At 37.1% G+C, this 21,800-nt stretch overlaps 1 protein-coding gene across 1 annotated transcript in view; it reads left to right on the top strand.

Annotated features, from left to right (window-relative positions):
* The window catches only part of LOC127661564 (protein Aster-B-like), a 68,709-nt gene extending 51,493 nt beyond the window's left edge, over positions 1-17,216 (top strand). The window contains exons 5-20 of the mRNA XM_052152327.1: positions 3,656-3,740; positions 4,523-4,626; positions 4,789-4,884; positions 5,016-5,096; positions 6,169-6,284; positions 7,678-7,849; positions 8,337-8,529; positions 8,978-9,124; positions 9,445-9,563; positions 9,732-9,874; positions 9,969-10,072; positions 13,923-14,123; positions 14,228-14,318; positions 15,177-15,284; positions 16,814-16,934; positions 17,071-17,216. Coding sequence (XP_052008287.1) covers positions 3,656-3,740; positions 4,523-4,626; positions 4,789-4,884; positions 5,016-5,096; positions 6,169-6,284; positions 7,678-7,849; positions 8,337-8,529; positions 8,978-9,124; positions 9,445-9,563; positions 9,732-9,874; positions 9,969-10,072; positions 13,923-14,123; positions 14,228-14,318; positions 15,177-15,284; positions 16,814-16,934; positions 17,071-17,151 — 1,962 coding nt within the window. The 3' untranslated portion in view covers positions 17,152-17,216. The remainder of the gene's footprint in view (positions 1-3,655; positions 3,741-4,522; positions 4,627-4,788; positions 4,885-5,015; positions 5,097-6,168; positions 6,285-7,677; positions 7,850-8,336; positions 8,530-8,977; positions 9,125-9,444; positions 9,564-9,731; positions 9,875-9,968; positions 10,073-13,922; positions 14,124-14,227; positions 14,319-15,176; positions 15,285-16,813; positions 16,935-17,070) is intronic.
* Positions 17,217-21,800: the final 4,584 nt, after the last annotated feature.

Here is a 21,800-nt window from a genome sequence, read left to right as displayed (position 1 = left end):
CGGACTTTCATGCTCAAACTTGAAAGACATCGACCAATTAGCAACGAAGAAAATAGTGGCGATCGTTTACTGTGGTAACAACTAATGATCACTTGCGGAAGTAACTGAATGTTCTGTCTACATTGGATGTAGATGCTTCCCAGTACAAACTACAGCAAGCTGGAACAAACACCAGCATAATAAAGGATCTGTCTGCTGAGGTTACTAAAGGGCATTTGTGTGTGAGTGTGTTTTTGCACACTGGAATCATGTGGTACTAGTCAGAAGAGCTCAACATTTATACACAGATAGAGGTTACACCCTTAGCCTACAGATACCCTGAACCAAGGAGGGTCTGCATCTGGGATACTTATCTACAGAACCATACAAATTTAAAACACACTCTATATTGAAGCTGGAGGAATCACACCAGAAAGAATCTCGCAGTCTTATTGGAGAGTCATTGATGAACTGATTGATCTTTGATCCAGATACTTGCAACATAAAGGAAAGGTTTGGAAACATGGATTCTTCCTTTGGCTCTCAGGAGGACTGGGAGACCGTAATGGAGCTGGAGGAGGCTTTGGCTGGGTGGTTGATTCAGGGTTCAGACTGGAACCAGAACTGGCCCTGGGGTTCAAGGGACAACCCGTACCAGGATGAGGAAATACCTGCTGTGAGTTTCCATTAAGATTTGAGATTCAGGGAGTATAGTTTAACGCATAGGATTGTTGAGTCTTATAGCTGAATTACGATATATCCTGGAGAAGTAAGTTTAGTGTACACTTTGTTGATGGTACATTTATATATATAATTAATAATAAAACAGGTTTAAAATAAATTCAAAACAGTCGTGTGTAGTAATAGACCGATATTTCAGTCAGGTCAGCTAATCTGTAAATTTTGAAATTACAACTGTGTCTTCATAGGCGATTAACAAAAGTGTTACGGGTCGGTCATACTCAATGCTTGTTTGCGTTCATCTGTGCTTATTTTTAATTGTTTTTCTAGGTAAACGTGCACTACACAGTCTTTGAATTTTGCACCGTGTCTCACTGTTTTCTCAGTGTCATGGATGAGAACCACGCTTTTAAAAGTATGTTCCTGGTTTAATACAAATTCAGCTTAATCGACAGCATTCGTGATGCAGTGTTGTTTACCACAAAAAATATTTTCAACTTGTCCATTTACAAAAAAAAAAAAAGAAGCAAAAAACGCAATTACAGTAAGGCACTTACAATGGAGGGGTCCAGTGCATAAACATAAAAAAATACACATGGTTTCAACAGTTTAGCCACAAGACATGAATATTATACAAGACGTATTATACAAAGATTACTAACCATATCAATGTAAAATTGGATCCTTTGCCAATGTCACTGCTTACGTCACACACGGAAGTGGTGGTAAAAACCGTGTGCAAATGTAACCAGTCCTCATCAACCTACTCCGAGTGAGATTCGGTATCAACTGGTATGGGAGGCAGGCATGCTAATGAGGCGGCTAAAGGCTACAACCTCTAGCATCAGTCACTAGCGCGCCTCTTGAGGCCAGAGGAGTGAGCTTTACACACTGCTCAGCTCTCTACCAGCTGGCTACCATTGCACTCAACCCCTAAACCTCACTCACATCTGGGTCATAGCACTACAGTCAGTCCTGCTCGAACCGCTCTGAGCAGGATTCGAACTGGGGTCAGCTGGCATGAGAGGCACACTAACGAGGAGTCTAAAGGCTACAGCATCTAGCGTCAGTCACTAGTGCACCTCTTGAGGCCAGGGGAGTGAGGTTTACACATACTGCACAGCTATCACATACCAGCTGGTCCCTGTTACACAAACAGTAAACATTTATCGGATTCCAATGTTGAAAAATGATTTTGAAAAAGCCCTTTCGTAGACGGCTATAGCATCAAGCCATCAACAGAGCTGACTGAACTAAGGAGATAATTTCAACTCATGGCTTTGCAGCAAACATTTATAGTGAACATTATTACAAGTATCTAATTAACCCTTATCATATGTAATAATTGTATAAGTAAGAATATGTCTGTATTTATCAAGGTTTTGTGTCGTACTTTCATTTAATCATCTACTCATCTAATCTAACCCAACAGTTTGCTACTTAACCATTTACTACACGTGTGTTGAAATTTTTGTAAACAGTGGAATTGGACAATATTACATCTTTGTTGCTATGACAATGCAAAAGCTGGTAAACTCTATAAGCAATTTTATAACAGAGATTGTATCACACTAAAATCATGTTAGCATGTAATGTTTGTGTCTTGTGGCTATACTTTTAAGTGTGTCTATTAATGTTTACATACTAGCCCCATTCACTTCCTTTTCTGTGGTAATCAAAATAACGCTGCAAATTCTATCATTTGAGCTTAACTTAGAGCGTTCCTGCGCCGTGTGTGTTTTTGTAATTGTTTTTATATTTAAACATGTGCCGGATTGACGTCTTTGTCCATTGAGTCACTTCTCAGAGTTTTTTTCAGGGTCCCGTGCTTGGGTGGTGCGGCCTCAAGACAACGTATCAACTTAGGGCCGTGGCACACAGATTGTTTATTTGTGTCCATCTGCACAGTTTTCCAATAATTTTTTATGTAAACAATGCGGTAGACCAGTTGTTCTCAAACTGGTCCTGGAGGCCCCCACAACACTGCACATTTGTCATGTCGCCCTTTTGTGACACGGCTAATTTAAGTCTTGGAGTCTCCACTAACGAGCTGATGAGTTGAATCAGGTATGTTTGATTGAGGAGACATCCAAAATGTGTAGTGTTGAGGGGTCTCCAGGACAGGTTTGAGAACCACTGCTTTAGACAAACGTCTTTTTTTAAGGACATTGCAAGCGGAAGCTTTTAATGGACATGTTTTTTTGACGCCCTGTTATACATATCTTGAGACTATTGTATTGGCTTAGATTTGTTTGTGTAAGAATGCATTTGGTATGAATGACACCTTAGTTCCAATATCTGCTGCCTTTTCAATGGATAATAACAGATTTTTTTTTAAACAAGTGTTTATTTTAGCCATTTTGTGTCCATCTCATTTGCTGCCATTAAAATGTAAAATATACATAAGCCACACTGCTCTCTAGATACTGATATAGGCATCTGTCAACTCATATCAGAACTCATATCGGTCGACCACTATATGTGTTAATGTTTCATCTCTCATGTCCCCTCGCATTTTGTTTTAGACATCATTGACATTAATGTTAAAAATTTAATTAAATTTTTGGCAACAGGAGTCAACAGTGTATCTGGTTCTCTATTGTGTAAAAAGGAATTACCATTTCAACAGTTGACCTCAAGACATGTAACCAACATTTTTAATATTCTCTTTTTTGAGTATTTGTCTTTTAATACATTGTTTGCACTTTGCTGCTTATATGAGATTTGCGTTTGCTCATTAGAAGGGGTGTAGTGCATCTTTGAATGCTGAACAGTGTAAAGTCATCATTTACACTCGACCAGCTTCCGTTGTGCCACTGTATGAATGGGTTTATTGTGGTTCCGCTCATGCTCCTGCATGACAGAACTAAACCAGCATTTGACTGATGATTAGCTGTTTGAAAGATTGGAAATGGGCATACCTTTGTGCTTTTCTGAGTATGGATCTGTGAGTATGCTTGTGTGCCATAAATCTATTGGTTTATTTGTTTTGTAGGTCCTCAGTCCCACATATAAACAACGCAATGAGGATTTCAGGAAGCTGTTCAAGCAGTTGCCAGACACAGAACGTCTTATTGTGGGTAAGAGCCCTCACTAAGTATGGTGTAACCGTACAAATGGAAAGAGTTACTCACTGGCAATTAAATCATTTTTGCATTAAATAGTGATTTACTGTACATAGCAAACCAGACTTAGAAGGGAGGGGTGGGCCTCTATACAGTAAGTTGAAATGTATATCACAATAAACTTAAAAAATGTAGGTTGATAACAATACATACTGTATCATATGTCATAAAATACGGCCACATTTAAAGAATTTTGGTAACACTGTAACAATATATAGCACAGTATATTTATTTTTGCTTGAAATTCTATGGAAAATTATTTATATGTTCATTATCACGTGGTAATGCCTATTTCTGGATAATCCCGTGAATTAAATATTTCAAAATTAAGTTTATGAGTTTTTTTAACATTTGAATATTCTTTGTTTTTGTTTGTAACTTGATCGACGCAAACCGAACGATACAACTATTCATAATGAATAAGTCTAGCAGTAGTGCAAAAACACATTCACATTATGTAACATTAAAGTAAAAAAATCATAAAAACTGTAAAACTAATATTATAAAACAGATTGTAAATTCTTATTAGATGAGCCACATTCAAAGTTGATGTAAATAACTGATATTCTCTATGGCCGCACATCAACTGAATTCTATATTAATGCAGCAAATTACGACATTGCTCTGCAATAAAACAACTGCACTTCGATTTATTTTGTGCCATGCAAATAAAGTAAACATTGCAAATTAACCTTAGAGACTTATTTGGACCTTTGACCTTGTCTTTTTATTGGCAGACTACTCATGTGCTCTGCAGCGGGATATTCTCCTGCAGGGGCGCCTCTACCTCTCTGAAAACTGGATCTGTTTTTACAGCAACATCTTTCGCTGGGAGACGCTGGTTTGTTTTATCACTTTTATCTGCTGTTGTTGTTAACGGAACTACACTTTTTTGACACTGAGAGTTAAAGCTACAGTTTGCATTTCATTTGGTGCTGTTAGCACAGAAATTCTGCACTGCCTCTTTTAGTGTGTTTTGTTAAACTTGTGCATGTGTGTTCAGCTTACAGTACGGCTGAAAGATATCTGCTCCATGACCAAAGAAAAGACAGCACGTCTCATTCCCAATGCCATCCAGTTATGCACAGACACTGATAAGGTGAGAGCTCTCCACCAAGACATACTAAGTTACCAAAGTGTCCAAAAATGCATTAACACAGGTTCAACTTTCAACAGGTTCAACTTTCATCATTTAATCCATGTTTCTCTTTGCTTTTCTCTTCCTTTCAGCACTTTTTAACATCATTTGGTGCGAGGGATAGGACCTACATGATGATGTTCAGACTTTGGCAGAATGCACTGTTGGAAAAGGTGAGAATATGAACCACACGCACAGCTGCACATGGCAACTTCCTGTCTCGAAAGGAGTCTTTAAGACATACTGCAGCAAGTTATAAATTGCTATTGCATCTCATGAAATATTTAATACATTTTAAATCTTATGAAGCTTCAAATTAAAATTTGCGAAAATTCAAAAAAGATGGTCATTATAATATTCTGCCGCAATTTGAAAAAGAAAAAGTATTGTATTACATTAAATATGTATACATCATAGAAGTACTCCATTGGTACGGCTTTTCATTTACGCTGATTTTAATAAAATAAAATACAAATTGACTGTGTTAAAGTAATGATAATAGTCACTGAAAGCAATAGTTACATGGAAAAAGTTAAATGTCTATCCAATGCCCAATGCTTCACTGTTATAGGCTAACTGAAATGAAATGATGGGAAGAGTTTGGGGCTGCATAAATAAGCTGCATTTTGTCCCATTTTAATTCAATCGCATTGTTAATTTAAACCACACAATGAGGACTTTAAGACATTACAGCATCATTTTTTGTTACAGTATAATTTTAATAAAATAAAAAATGACTTGACTTCATTTGAACTGAATATTTGTGTCAGGCGCACGACTGTATGTGAGATTTCCCAAGAATCCCTACAGCTTAGTAGCAAAAATGTTAGGCTTAATAATAGACTATAATTTCTTTCAAATTTTTTATAGTGGTTACTCTGGATGAGATGCAATGCAGAGTATATTGTAGTAATATGGTAAAAAAAAAATTTTTTTAATAATTTTAAGATTGTAAAAAGTTCTGTTTTATTTGTTATCGCTATCATTTATGGCTTCAGTATTTCAAGATATTGAGCGATGGCCTGCTCGTCATGACTACAGCATAATAGATGCAGAAAGATCTCTCCACATAACATTACTGCAATAGCTTTACAACGGTTTGCTGGTGACCTTAGATCAATACTGCCATTTCTGCATATTTTGCATGTTTTGTGCGAATCACCAGTTTAAAAAACTATTTTATGGAGATCTGAGTTATTTCAAATATACACCGTCTCTGAAATGATCTTTTCTATCTGTCTGCAGCCCCTCTGCCCTAAAGAGCTCTGGCACTTTGTACATCAGTGTTATGGCAATGAGCTGGGCCTGACCAGTGACGACGAAGACTATGTGCCCCCTGATGATGATTTCAACACCATGGGGTGAGTTAAAGTGGCCACACATGCGTGCATCACTCATTAGTGGTGTTCATCATTATTACTTGGGGTAGGTAAAAATATAGATTTTCCATTGCATCGCTATCTTAATATGAACGATATCGATATTGATTCCTAAATCACAAGAATTATCGTTTACTCTATGCAGCAACCCTCACCAAAAATCACTCCCATTTGCAACCAAATTCCACGCTATGTGACTAAAATGAATATATTTAGCAAATGGCTGGTAAAGGTTTAGATTTCCCCCACCAGTAATTGTGTAGTATAGTGGTGTAGTCAACAGCAAGATCCTTTCACTGTGTGTTTTTCTACAGTCAAGTCAAGTCGAGTGGTTTTTATTGAGATTTACTCGGCTCATTTGTCAATAAATAAGGTCTCTTTTAATGCCCTTTCTGTTCGCTATAGTCAGTTGTTGAAACAACAAAAAATAAAAACTTAATGCTAATCACGCATAGCAAGGATGAGATAAAGCCATTCAAGTTTCATTAACATGTGCTCATTCACAGATGTTCTTAAAGAGACAGAACCTGTTTTTAGCACGTGTTAAACAAATCAATCTAAACACTTGTGAATAGTACGAATTGTGCAAATAAACATGAAACAAAAAATTATAAATGCATTATATTATCATATTTATGGATTTTTTAATATTTTAATATTTAAAATATTTAAGACGTGACCAAAATTATGAAAAACTAATCAAATATAATTTTTGTAATGTATCTTGTTAGAGGGTCCCCTGTATAATTAACCACATTAGCTGGGAGATAATGTCCTTTATATGTAAGCAAAAGGCACATTATAACTGAAATATACCCATATGAATCCATGTCAAATCAAATAGAATCGGAAACGGAATCTAATCGATTTAAGAGCTTGTGAATCGGAATGGAATCTAATCAGGAAATCTGTATCAGTACCCAGCCCTAATTATTACAATTACTCATAATTAGGCTTGAAGGTTTCTAAATTGCCAAACTAATGTAATAAACTTCAGAGTGTAACTCACCTCGAACATGATGCCTCAAATTGCGTGACTTGTTGAGGAGATGTGTGCTATTACTTTTCTAATGGAGCGCACTTACACGTTTTGTAAAGGAGGGACGTGAGCCATATCTAGGAACCACAATATCATTAAGACTTGTGGCTTAGAACACATTAGCAAACCCTGGACACCACCCACAACATCCTAGCAATGTGATGGAGTTTTTTACCGGCACTCACATTTCACTCAAAAAAATATAAAAATCTAGTTAACATATTGCACCTTGTTTGCAGTAATGTTGCACAAATATATACTTAATCAAACATATACAGTATATGGTAGCACCTTAGACATTATCTCTGTGTGTGCTTGTTTATGTGTGTGGTTCAGGTACTGTGAGGAAATCCCAGCAGAGGAGAATGAGGTCAGTAATGATAACTCATCTAAGAGCAGTAGTGAGAACAAACCAGACAACAGTTCTCCTCCAGCACACAAGAGATCCATCACCCACTCCACCATCACCTCCACCACTCCTCCCAGCAGCACTGATACACCATTGTCTGTGAGTATACATGCTCAGACACAAGTACACTCTGAGATACACACTTTACATATACAATATGGCCAAAGCTATGTGGTCACTCAAACACCATACCCATATGTGCTTGCATTTAATATCAAAAACATAGGTTCCACTCCTCTGGAAAGGCTTTCTCCTAAAAGTTGGAACATGACTTGGCTCACAGGCAGCGTTACAATTCACCTTAATGGTGTTCAGTAGGGTTTAGGATGTGGGCTTTGTGCAGGCTACTAAAGTTATTCCAAACAAGACTCCAAACAGAAAAGCGCCATCCTGATGCCACGAAGTAGAAAGAATATACTTCTCTAGAATGTCATTGTATGCCGTAGAGTTAAGATGTCTCTTCATTGGAATCAAGGGGCATAGACAAACCTGTTAATTAAAAGCAGGTGTTCACAAACTTTTGGTCATGTAGTGTATACTATTTTTGAGAAACAGCATTTAAAGTTGTGCCCTGTGCTACGTTCAGTTTGAGATTCCTGCTGAGGAATACACAGACTGCCTTCCTGATGGCGATCTGCTGCCACTCCCTCTGCTGTTTGAGGAGGGGAACTGCGAACCGGTCAGCCCTCTGGGTCCTTTGCCCTCACCTGCCCTCGACTTCAACGACAATGAGGATATACACACTGACCTCAGTGATTCCTCAGAAACACATGATGAAGGTTTGCATTCTCAAATACAGTACACATGCAGTCAAGATCTTAATTTAAAAAATACTAGGACTGCAACTATTATAAATTAATCTTTCCATTTTCTTTGAATAATTAAGTAGATTAAAAAAGCCTAATTGAATTTCCTGAATTTTATTGTAAAAGCACTTAGCAGCATATTATTCCATATGTTGCCCAAAGCTTCCTATTAAAAAAATGTGCAAATTAAAGGCTATAAAAAACTAATGAAAATATGTCAATGTATGTTACATATTGCATGCAACAACAAAAAAAGTTTAAAATGTAAACATTACAATAGAAAATGCAGTTTTTTACATTTGAAAAACAAATATAATATATGCACATATGAATTGAGCACCATGAAAGACTTGACATCATTTGAAGTTAATATTTGAGTATTCCTGTAAAGTTCATCTTGTGTGTTTTTGTGTATTCTCAGTTGTTGAAGTGCAAGCATTTCATGAGGACCTGAACGGCCGTCAGTACATTAACGAGGTGTATAAATTCAGTGTTGATAAGCTGTATGCCATTCTCTTCACCGAGTCCCAGTTCATGACAGACTTTATGGAGCAGAGGAGATTCACCGGTTAGAGAGAATTACACAACAAAACATAAGAAAGTTAGATGATGCAATGCATTAGATTTGTAATTTGTGTATACATAATATGATTTATATATTAATATACATTTGATGATATTGTACAGCAACATTAAAAATGCTCATCCAGTTAGATTTAAGAGTCAAAACTAAACATTTTATAATATAGTATTTGTGTGGATAAAACAGCTGTAAATATGTTTATAGAGTTTTAAATGAGTTTCGTTTATTAGTTTTAGATTTCTGATTGCAATACATCCACTCACTTGCTTTGGTTCTGCATTCAATACTCAAACATTTATCTACAGATGTGGTGTATCACCCCTGGAAGAAGGAGGATGCTGGAAACCAAACGAGGGAGATCATGTACACTATCTCCCTCACCAACCCATTGGCCCCCAAAACAGCTACTGTTACTGAGACTCAGGTGAGACATGAAACTATCCTAGAGTTCAAATACTGTAGTCACATAACCACACTGTAGGTTTTTTTCAATTAGCATAAGATATCATTAAGGATTCTCTACTATAATATACCTTATATAAAAAATTTTCAATAATGTGTATGTTCGAAATGCAATTTCTTACTGAATTAGACCCTATATAAGGCCAGCCAGGAGAGCGAGTGCTACATCATTGACGCGGAGGTCATTACTCATGATGTACCATATCATGACTACTTCTACACCATAAATCGCTACATGCTTACACGTGTGGCCAAGAACAAGTGTCGGCTGAGGTACTGACAATAATGGCTTTGGCACTGAGGTACATACATTTTTAAAACAGAAAAACAGGAGTACTGAATATGATTTGATTTATCTTTCCTTTAGAATTTCTACAGAGCTGAGGTACAAAAAACAGCCATGGGGGTTGGTGAAGGGCTTCATTGAAAAGAACTTCTGGAGTGGACTAGACGAGAACTTTAAAAGCCTCGGTAAGGCATCACCTGAACCTTCTTGAGCACCATCTTCTGAGCTCATCCTGGAGTGGTGGAGGCGTAGTGGGCTAAAGCACGTAACTGGTAATCAGACGGTTGCTGGTTCAATCCCCACAGTCACCACCATTGTGTCCTTGAGCAAGGCACTTATCTCAAGGTTGCTCCAGGGGGATTGTCCCTGTAATAAATGCACACTATAAGTCACTTTGGATAAAGCGTCTGCCAAATGCATAAATGTAAATGTAATCCCACAATCTTAAACTCTACCCAAAACTTTCTTGAGCCTCACCCACAACCTTCTTGAAATTCACACGTAACCTTCTTGAACTACACCCACAACCTCATTAAGCTCCACTTACAGCCTTCTTGTGCCCCACTCACAAATGTTTTCAGCTTCAACATTTTTTATCTCTGCCCACAACTGTCCTGAGCTCCATCCACAAACATATTGAGCTCCACCCATAACCTCATTGAGCTTCAATTTTCTTGACTCCACCCACTTCATTCTTGAACTACACCCACAACCTTCTAAAGCTATAACATTCATTAACTCCTAACACAACAGTCTTGAGCTCTGCCCACAACAGTCTTGAGTGCCACCAACAACCATTTTGAGCTTCAACATTCCTGAACTCTTAATATAACAGTCTTGAGCTCCACCCAAAACCTTCTTGAACTCCACCCACAACCTTCTTGAGCTTAAACATTCCTGAACTCCTCACACAACAGTCTTGATCACCACCCACAACTTTCTTTAACTCCTCCCACTACCTTCTTGAGCTTCAACATTCCTAAACTCCTCACATAACAGACTTTAGCTCCACCCACAACCCTCAACTCAAACCCTTTTATTTATAGAGCACTTTCAAAACCACAAGAATGGACCAAAGTGCTGTACAGAGATTCCCATTACAACATCAAACATAACACGTACCATAACAACTAAAATACTTAAACAAAGACTTGGGAAATAATAGCAAATGCAAAGATACAAATGTGCCTCATACAACATAATAAATACCACTCACAAATTTAAAACTTATTCAAAGGCCAAAGTAAATAAAGAAGTCTTTAGACCAGTTTTGAAAGCATCAATACATGATGCTGATTTTATAGACAGGGGCAAATCATTCTTATAATCATACTGAAAAAAAGTTTTCACAACAGCATTTATCTGGTGATCAAATCTTAGCTTAGTCAAAAATAACTCCTAGATTCTTTAAATGAGAGTGCATGTTTCCAGACAGTAAACCACAACTGTCTGTCATATCCTTATCACATTGATTTTGACCATAAACAGTAAACTCTGTCTTATCCTCATTTAATTGGAGAAAGTTATTCACCAATCAACCTTTGACCTCAACCAAACAATTATAAAATGTGTAATAGAAGAATAATTATCATAATTTAAGGGTAGGTACAGTTGTACCATCCCATCCCAGTCATCAGCATAAAAATTCTAACATATTAATTATTATTATTTTTTATTTTTTTTTAATTAACACCAGAGCCAACATATATAATGAAAAATAAAACTGGACCTAGGATTGAACCTTGTGGAACCCCACAAGAAATAGTGCCAAATGATGAAGAACATTTCCCAATCCTGACCGAACAAATTCTATCCTGCATGTATGAAGAAAACCACTTAAGGGCCAAGCCCTTAATACCTACATAATCCCTAAGATGTTTTATCAAGATAGAATGGTCTATAGTGTCAAAAGCTGAACTCAAATCCAATAACGTTAGTGCCACATATTTTCCTGAATCAGTACTTAACAAGATATCATTCATAACTCTTAAATGAGCCGTCTCTGTACGGTATTTAGGCCTGAAACCAGACTGAAATTAATCTAAATATTTATTTTCTGTCAAAAAATAAACTAGCTGAATGTAAACTACCTTCTCTAAGATTTTATTTACAAAAGGTAATTTTGAAATACTAGGTTTTTTAAAACAGGCTCAACAACTGCGTGTTTAAAAACTAGTGGAATAACGCCATATTCTAGACTGCTATTTAGAAGAAATTCTAGGACAAATAGTGATCACAACCTCTTTAAAAAGTTGCGACGGGAGAACATCTGGAGAAGTTGTCTTTTTCAACTGTAAAACAATGTTTTTTAAATATATCACAGACACTGGCTCAAAGCAACTAAAACAATGTGAAGTGGTTTTAAATTCAACAACAGCACTCCCTGATGGTGAGATGGTAGATCTTATGAGAACATTATCAGTAAAAAAATCTTAAAAACTTTCACACAAATCTGTAGAAGGATCTAAGAAGATAGTGATAACTGTATTAAGCACCTTATTTATAGTAGAAAACAAGATCCTCAGCTTTCCTAAATTCCTTACTAAGATTCCAAGTAGTATTATTTATCCACGATTGTGTGTTAATTTAGCGATTCTTTGGTTTGAAGGGAGCCACTGAATCAAGAATCTCAGAGCAAACACAGTTAAATTAACTAACTAATTCCTCAGGTCCTGTAGAGGATGAGAAAGGGGACTCAATAGAAGATGTTAAAATAGATGTACTAAAAGCAGTTGAGAACTCAGGAAGCAATGATTACACAAGATAAAAAAGCAGGTGGCTGATGATGTAACAAAACATTATCTTGAGAAGTAATAGTAAAACCAATAGATTTATGGTCCTAGAAAACTGTATCCTCAATACATATATTATCAACAGCAATACCTAAGAATAACACCAGGTCATGGCCATGTTCATGTGTGGGTCCAGAAACACAATGAAACAAATTAAAAGAATCTACCAGTTAAAAACTCTTTGGTTAAGGGTTTTAAAGGGCAACAGACATGAATGTTAAAATCACCCAGAAATAAAATTCTGTCTGCAGAAGGTACAATAACAGATAGAAAATCAGAAAATGCATTTAAAAAATCCTTATTATATTCAGGATAACATAAGAGCACAAAGCACCAGCCTAGACAAGTCGACCATGAGTAACCGTGCTTCAAAGATCTTAAAACCTTCAACAGGCCACAATCTGCACTTAAACATATTCTTAAAAATAAAAGCTAAACCTCCACCTCCCAGGGACTCACATCCCAGAGGCACAATTTCAGAAAAAGGGCTTATCTCTGCAAAAAGAAAAAAGTCAGTCAAGATAAACATTTTGTTGACAAGAGATCGAGCATTTACTAGAGCCAAAAGACTGATTAGAAGATGCAAACTTGAATCTGTCGGCGTACCTCAATCGAGAGAGCATTGATTTGAGTGATCGACTCCTCCACTTTTTGTCTTTATCTGAATAATCCACGACAATGACTTCGATGGAACCGGGATGACAGGTATCAAGTAAGAGCATCGAAACATCCGCAACTCCTCAGCTGTTATTAATCCTCTGGCCAAATTCCTAACATTTTTATTTGATCTCACTAAACCTCCTGCTCGTTTGGCCCATTTTCTGCGGCATTTCTTTCTCCAGCACATGCAGCCAGACACATGGCAAAATCTTCATCTGAGCCAAAAACCTGCATGGCGGCTCGGTAAACCATTGCACTATAGAATCACGGCTCCAGAGGTCCATGGCCGATGATCGAATATTCAATAGCGTAAGACGGTCATTAACCAAAGGGCAACAGTCCAAATGCATGGATAAACACACAAACTGAACAAACATACAAAGAACAAGTGTCCTAAACTTGGAGCAATGGCACACCAACATATAGCCTGACGCCATCTTGATTCACACCTTCATGAACTCCACCCACAAACGTATTGAGCTCCACCCACAACTTCTTGAGCTTCACCCACATTACATGTTTAATTTTGAAGCTGTGCAGACTACAGTAAAGTGTATATATATAAAATTTATTTTTTTGGCAGAGCTGGAGTTGGCTAAGATGGAGGACGCTATAATAGATACTCACAGGCCATCTCCTAAAGCTAAAGCAGTGAGGAACTCCTCCCTGAGGCGGAGAAAAAGACCCCTCACCCATCTCCGCACGGCCCTTCTCGATGAGACCCTCAGCCCCGTTTCAACGCCAACAGACGAGGAGGTTATCCACCGCATCAAACACGTGGCAGGTCAATTTTATGCACACTGCCATAAACACAAAATCTCACAGATATCTGTACTTAAATCACACACCTACACCGAAAGAGTTGATTTGTGTTTGCTCCACCCACAGGTTCCACTCAGACAAGACACATTCCTGAGCACATGTCAGGGGGCGGGGTTTTCTGCAACCTCTCCAAACCATTACTCTTCATCAGCTTTGTGTAAGTAGCGAACATTTCCTTTTCTCTATACTCTGTTAACTAGTACTAAGTCATGTTTTGTTATTGATTTTAACTGATTATTTTTAGGATATTTTTATAAATATGAATTAGCAGTGTAACTCTGTTTTCTTTTCTTTTCTTTTCTTTTTTTTTTTGTATTGTTTCTTGTGCCTGGCCTTAGGATCTCTATAAGGTACATGCCTTTAATGATAAAATATAGATCCATTCTATTCTATGCCAGAAATCTCATCCATAATATCCTATTTTAGTACAATAGACACATACCATTCTTACTGCCATGCCTCCTCTCTCAGCCTTAAGATCTCTTCTAATACCTTGTGAGCTGCCAGACAACATTTTATGGCCTCAGAGGCGCTTTAATTTATAGGTATCTTAACCTTATAAAACAGCCACTCCAAATGAGAAGGCTGTTCCAAAATGTTTATGGCTGTACCAAAATGTTTAAGACATTTAAATGTTTAAGATGTTTAAGATAGTGTACCTATAAAGTACCTCAGTCGTTCACAAACAAGCTCAGTGAAAATTCATCAGAAAAGGTGTACAGACTTGAGAGAAATGTTCGGTTACTTATGAGGTTCCATTTTGATGCTTTTCAAATGCTGTCTGAGGAGGCAGCTGCCTATGTACGGGTAGGCAGCAAGACTGCTCACTTGGTATTTCACAAAGTATTTTCACTATCACTAGGAATTTGGCATACTGCTCCATCTAACTTAAGATTGTGTATTTCATTAGTCATCACAAGTCAAGCATTTGGCTTTTTTTATCACTAAACGTGGCCAATGGAGATATTTTCTTGGCCTTTGAACCCAGTTTGTCATATGTTTGTTTACTCTGCAGTCTGGTGCTGCTGATTTTACTTAATATGATGATGTTCTATAAACTCTGGATGCTGGAGTACTCTGCTCAGAGCCTCACCAGCTGGCAGAGTTTACACCTACATGAAAGGTACAATACACATACTCGCAAACACACTCATGAGCCTTTGAGAACAAATGTTTTCTTGTGTTAAAAATAACTAAATACCGCACAACGAATGGAACAGAATGCAGGTGTCTCGAAACCTGTTTTGGGTTAACTTGACACAACAACTTAAAAATGCAGTGTTCATGTGCAAAACACTGAAAGAACAGTGAGACACGTGCAACGGTCAAAGCCTTTCATCTAGATCATGTTTATATAGAAAAACAATTTAAAAAAAAGAACAGATGGACAAAATAACATATTTGGTGTGAACGGCCCCTAACACTGTATCTTAACTTGGTGTGACATCAAAAAGTTTGTATAATATTGTAGCTGTCTCTTGTAAATCGAAACCCCTACTCATACTGGGAGTGACTTTGTCACTGTAGTCTGTTTGGTTGCAGGTATGAACGTCACTACCCCTAAGACGTTGTTTCATGTTGATAGTGAATCAGTGTTAAAGTTGTTGTAAGTGATTATAGCTGTTCTGGAATTTCAACAATCTCAGTTGTTGGATAAGCCACACCCCCTCTTTCCAAAACTCTGCACTCCAAAGATACCAAATGAAATGTGTTGAGACTGACAGAGCAGAAACAGTTGTGAAAACAACAGCTGGAAAATAGTGCCCTCAACTGACAACTCTTAGCAACATGACATAAAAAATGGCATTACGCCTCAATAATTCACTGCAACTACAATACTATGAGAATGCTCAAAATGTCAGGCAGAAAGTGTCTGAGACAGAGGCCCGTGGACACATTTTTGTTTGCTGTTTACAGAGTTGAGTGCTGTCATAGAGACAAAGTGAGATATCTCACAACACTTATTTCAATAATATCTTTCAGGGTCTTTTTTTTTTTGCTGTAAACTCGTTTAAATCGTCATTTTAGTCATTATAGGGTTTGTGGTAACGAAGTTGTAAATTGGCTATTACTTTACACAGAAAAGGACTGTAAGTGATTTTAGCACTCTAAAATCATGTTAACACTCATATTGTTTTTGAATTGTGGCTATGCTTTTGAAACAGTGAGTGTTTTAATGTTTACAAATTGGACACATTCACTTCCATTGTAAGTGCCTCACAGTAATCCAGATTTATTTGCCCTTTTTTAAGAGAAGGAGGGCGAAGTCAAAATAGATTTTTGTGGTAATCAACTTAATGCCACAAATGCTGTCGATTGAGCTTAACTTGAGGGTATTGAACAAAGATTATTCCTTTCAGTCGCGACAAGTTATGGGACATTTTGTCATTCACTTGATTTCTCCTTCTGTCACGTTGCGCTCGATAGCCCCACCAATTTTTATATCTCACTGTTGCAAAATCCCAGTCCACATAACAGTACATTAAACACCAAATTTCCTCTGTTTGGTTGTGATTGTGTTGTGTCACACAACAATTATGCTTTCAGTGAGGATGGGCAAATTACATGTTCCTAAACTCATCTGAAAAAACCATTAGCTCACTAGGTGACGTTTCTGTATTTGTGTTTATTTGCGCATATGTGTTTTATCAGTAAACTACCGCAGACACAAATGGAATGGGCACAGCTCTTAGAGTCCCAGCAGCGATACCATGATGCCGAGCTGCAGAAATGGAGAGAGATCATTAAAACATCAGTACTGTTATTGGATCAGGTATACAATACACACACATACAGTATGCACACTGATATCAGCAAGTGACGTTCGTATGCTCTTACCAAGTGATTTGAATATAACGTAATGTCATTCAAAAGTGTGATGTCATTGCTGTCATATGTTGTTCATACAGATGAAGGACTCATTGCTGAGCCTACAGAAAGGCTTGGGTCTACGAGATTATAACTCAGACTCAGAAGAGAAGAGGAGTTGATATTACTGACAATTACCCTCCAGGCCACCAGGGCGTGCTGTGCAATGTAGAGCCACGTATGTGAGTTTGTGTCTACAGATGTCTACATCGCAAAAGGCAAAAAACAAAGGGCCCATTGTGTGTGAATGACTATGCATACCAAACAAATGATACCAGAGATACCAGAAGAAGAGATGGACTTTCTGGTGATGCTAGTGGACAGTCAACACTTGGCCCCATCCTAGATTACGACAGGAAATGCGGCCATATCTGTCTCGTGAAATCCAGTGTTCTTTCGGGATCTCTTTCAGAGGATGTGTCACTGCATACTTTGGACTGAGGAATAGAAAATGCAATGGGACTGAGGAGCAATGCACTGAAAATGAAGAGCATGCTGTTTAGTTTTTGATTCCTCTCAGCCCTGCTTGCTTTTGAAGTGGCTTTCATTTTATTGGTACACAGATGAGGAAAAATTTAGCATTTTAGTCAGTAGGGCATGGTTTTCCTGGTTTGACCAGCAAAGGTAAAGCTGCCATGTCCCTTTTCCCATTTGAGACCTTTTTCCAAGACGTTAAACATTCTAGTTTACTATAGCTGTAGTATCAGGGCTGGTTTCCTTGATAATCCTGACCTAGAAGGTTTTGCGTTGCAATTCACTGCAGCATTCAACGCATCCATGTGCATTGCCAAAATACCATACAGTTTCTGCAAAAGAGCCACTGACCTAATCAGAAACCTTACATTTCTGTGAAGTGTGCATTATTTAGTCGTGCTGTGTTATGCTGGAATTACACCATGACAGGCAAGTGCATAACTGTATAAAGGGACACTGCAGCCAGGAAGTTGGAAGAATTGTATGTTTGTGTTTGATTACTAAACTGTGATATCTCCAGGTTTATTTGAAGATGTAGAAAATTATACAAATATGTTGAAAAAGTATACTTTTATTCAAAATTTAATATATATTTCAATATATAAATATAGAGATCATTGCAAATATTTATTGTTAATTTATGTACATAGAAAACGTATCAAAGCTCTAGACAGGCTGAAGAGTTCATAATTATTAAAACCGCGATTTCTTCAACACGCACAAGCACGTTTGAGACGTGACTTTTATGTGTGGTGGGGTTGTTGGTGGTCAGCATATACCCAAGTGGTCCATTTTGGTGAATGTACAATGTGTGCAAGTGTGTTCGTGTGATATTTTAAATCATTCCACTTTGTATGTTTTTGTGTCTTCCTCCTGGCACATGAAGCCAAACTGCCTTTTTCTTGCCCAGCAGCTCAGTCCAATGGGCGTCTGTTTACACTTCTGCCTGGCTTCAAAGAGTGATCTAAAAATGACTATGTTTTAACTCTGCCCAAACCCGTGCACACACACTTTTCTTACTGTGGCACCTTTTGTTTGGGATGAGTGTCTTGACAAGCAAGCACTGCAGGAAACGGTACTACTAGCTTCTTGAATTTACTGAAATCTGACGAACTTGACCAGGGGTTTTCAAACTGTAGGCCACAAGAGGTTACAAAAGCAAGCGGGTTTGAAGAAATTTAGAAAAACAATGTATTTATTTTTAACAGTAAAGCCATAGTTACACTAGGCTTTGAGAATGTGAAATTGTTTCGGAAATCGCAACGGACAGGATTTAATGTCACATTCAAGGGCTTCAGGTTTTTATTAATAACAAATAATATTAGATTCAGATTGTTCAAATAAAAAACACAGCTTGCAAATAATCTGTCCTTTGAATAGTTGCTATAAAAACAATGCTATACAAATACATTTGAATTTAAATTAAAATGTTTTATTGCCAGGTTTATATGTCTAGCATCCAGATAATTAAATATATATATATATGTATCATTTATTTGACAACAAATATGTACCCATTATTTTGCTTCAGATGCAACTTGTAAGTTATTATATCACACTCTAAATCCTAAAATATAATAACTGTTTTGAGTAGGGAAACATTTAAACATTAAAAATGTGTTTAAATAAATGAATGTTGATGAGTATTTAGAACTTTCTTTTGAGTTCACAAAACTTACACCTATTCAGTAACTTGAATTGCTTTATTGTTTTGAGTTTAATGAACTTGTCTCTTTAAATTTACAGGAATTTAAATTTAACTGAAACTAGGCAGCAGGGGATTATAACTCCCAGCATGCTTTTCATCGCACTCGACAGGGAGAGTAAATGTTCAAATTAAATGTTATTTAATGTGTCTTTGTGCAAAATAAATGCAAAGGGAGACTTCATATTTTATATTATTTAGAAGAGTTTCTGTTATGTCTGAGTATTTTGGGAGGTTACCATTATGGTGAATAGTGGAGCCTGAGCATAGTTTGAGGACAGGTGCAATATAAGATGGTTGTAGGATATATTGTTTTGCTTATTGTGCAATTGCTATGCTAATCAAAGCATGTATCCAATTAACATTAATTCTGCATGCTAGCATATGCTGTACTAATTAGTTAGGTTCCCTTTACTTGAAGTATTTAAATTGAGCCTACATGGAAATTTTAAGTTCAGCCAAAGAATTACATTTAAAGTTTAGCACCATAGAAAATGTGTAAGTTAGATTACTCAATATTTTAAGTCAAGAGCAAATAACATGCATTTGAATTACAAAATAAAAATCTGAAAGTTTCATTGACTTAAATTTGGGAGTTAATCAACATTTTTTAAAAAAATGTAAATTATGTAACTAATTGCTTCTTTATAAGGAGGTCCCTTGCAAAGAAATTGTCATTAGGAGGTCCTTTTCATCAAAAAGTTTGAAAACCCTTGATCATCTTTAATTTAGCTAAAAGCCCCTTTTTTCATCTATTGAATTGGTCAAATGAAAGAAACGTTAAGGATGAAAGGTGGTGATACACCTTTTTTTATAGAGCACAAGTGCTCTAGCCTAAACCAAATAAAGTATTTATAGATGGTAGAATTTATTTATACATGAAATGAAATTGTTCCCTTTTATACAGAATGAGGTCAATGTAAAAAAGCCTCATGATTATTATGGAGAGATGTGGCACTTTACGTCCAGACATTGTTGGACAGAAATCCAGAAAGTCAGAAGTTTACATACACTTAGGTTAAAGTCATTAAAAAAAAATGTATTCACTCCACAGATTTCATATTAGCACACTATAGTTTTTAAGGATATCTACTTTGTGCATGACACAATAATTATTCCAACAATTGTTTACAGACAGATTGTTTCACTTTTAATTGACTATATCACAATTCTAGTGGGTCAGAAGTTTACATACACTTTAGTTAACTGTGCCTTTAAGTAGCTTGGAAACTTCCAGAAAATTATGTCAAGCTTTTAGGCAATTAGCTTCTGATTGGAGTCAATTGGAGGTGTACCTGTGGATGTATTTTAAGGCCTACCTGCAAACTCAGTGCTTCTTTGCTTGACATCATGGGAAAATCTAAATAAATCAGCCAGAAAAAACATTGTGGGCTTCCACAAGTCTGGTTCATATTTGGGAGTAAGTTCCAAATGCCTGAAAGTACCACGATCATCTGAACAAACAATAGTACGCAAGTATATACACCATGGGACCGCACAGACATCATATCGCTCAGGAAGGAGACGCATTCTGTCTCCTTGAGTTGAATGTAGTTTGGTGTGAAAAGTGCAAATCTATCCCAGAACAACCTTGTGAAGATGCTGGAGGAAACGGGTAGACAAGTATCTATATCCACAGTAAAACGAGTCCTATATTGACATAACCTGAAAGGCTGCTCGGCAAGGAAGAAGCCAGTACTCCAAAACCGCCATAAAAAAGCCAGAGTACAGTTGGCAAGTGCACATTGAGACAAAGATCTTACATTATGTCCAAAAAAATGTCCTCTGGTCTTGTGAAACAAAAAACTGTTTGGCCATAATGACCATCATTATGTTTGGAGGAAAAACAGTGAGGCTTGCAAGCCAAAAAACACCATCCCAACCATGAAGCATGGGTGTGGCAGTATCATGTTTTTGGGGTACTTTGCTGCAGGTGGTACTGGTGCACTTCACAAAATAAATGGCATCAAGAGGGAAGAAATGTATGTGGATATATTGAAGCAACATCTCAAGACATCAGCCAGGAAGTTCAAGTTTGGTCGCAAGTGGGTCTTCCAAATGAACAATGACCCCAAGTTGTGGCAAAATAGCTTAAGGACAACAAGGTCAAGGTATTGGTGTGGCCATCACAACGCCCTGACCTCAGTCCGATTGAGCTTCTGGACAGCTACCCAAAACGTTTGACCCAAATTAAACAATTTAAAGGCAATGCCTCCAAATACTAACAGTGTATGTAAACTTCTGACCCACTGGGAATGTGATGAAAGAAATAAAAGCTTAAATTAATAATTCTCTCTACTATTATTCGGACATTTCACATTCTTAAAATAAAGTAGTGATCCTAAGTGACCTAAGACAGGGAATGTTTTCTAGGATTAAATGTCAGGAATTGTGAATGTAAACTTCTGAATTCAGCTGTATGTCAGCTGGCACATACAGTATAACACTCCAGCTAGAAACAAGATGGTGTTGTATTAATGAATGTATCTAAGAAAGATCTGTCTTTTCCCAAGAAAGATTAAAAGCATCTTCATTTATTTAAAATGTAACTCAAATCATGAACCATATTCCAGAGTCCAGCACTTTGGAATA

The sequence above is a fragment of the Xyrauchen texanus genome, chromosome 21 (genome assembly GCF_025860055.1).
Source record: "Xyrauchen texanus isolate HMW12.3.18 chromosome 21, RBS_HiC_50CHRs, whole genome shotgun sequence".
NCBI classification, from domain to species: Eukaryota; Metazoa; Chordata; class Actinopteri; order Cypriniformes; family Catostomidae; genus Xyrauchen; species Xyrauchen texanus.
Note: the sequence above shows the minus strand (reverse complement) of the source record. Positions and strands in the feature narration are given on the sequence as shown.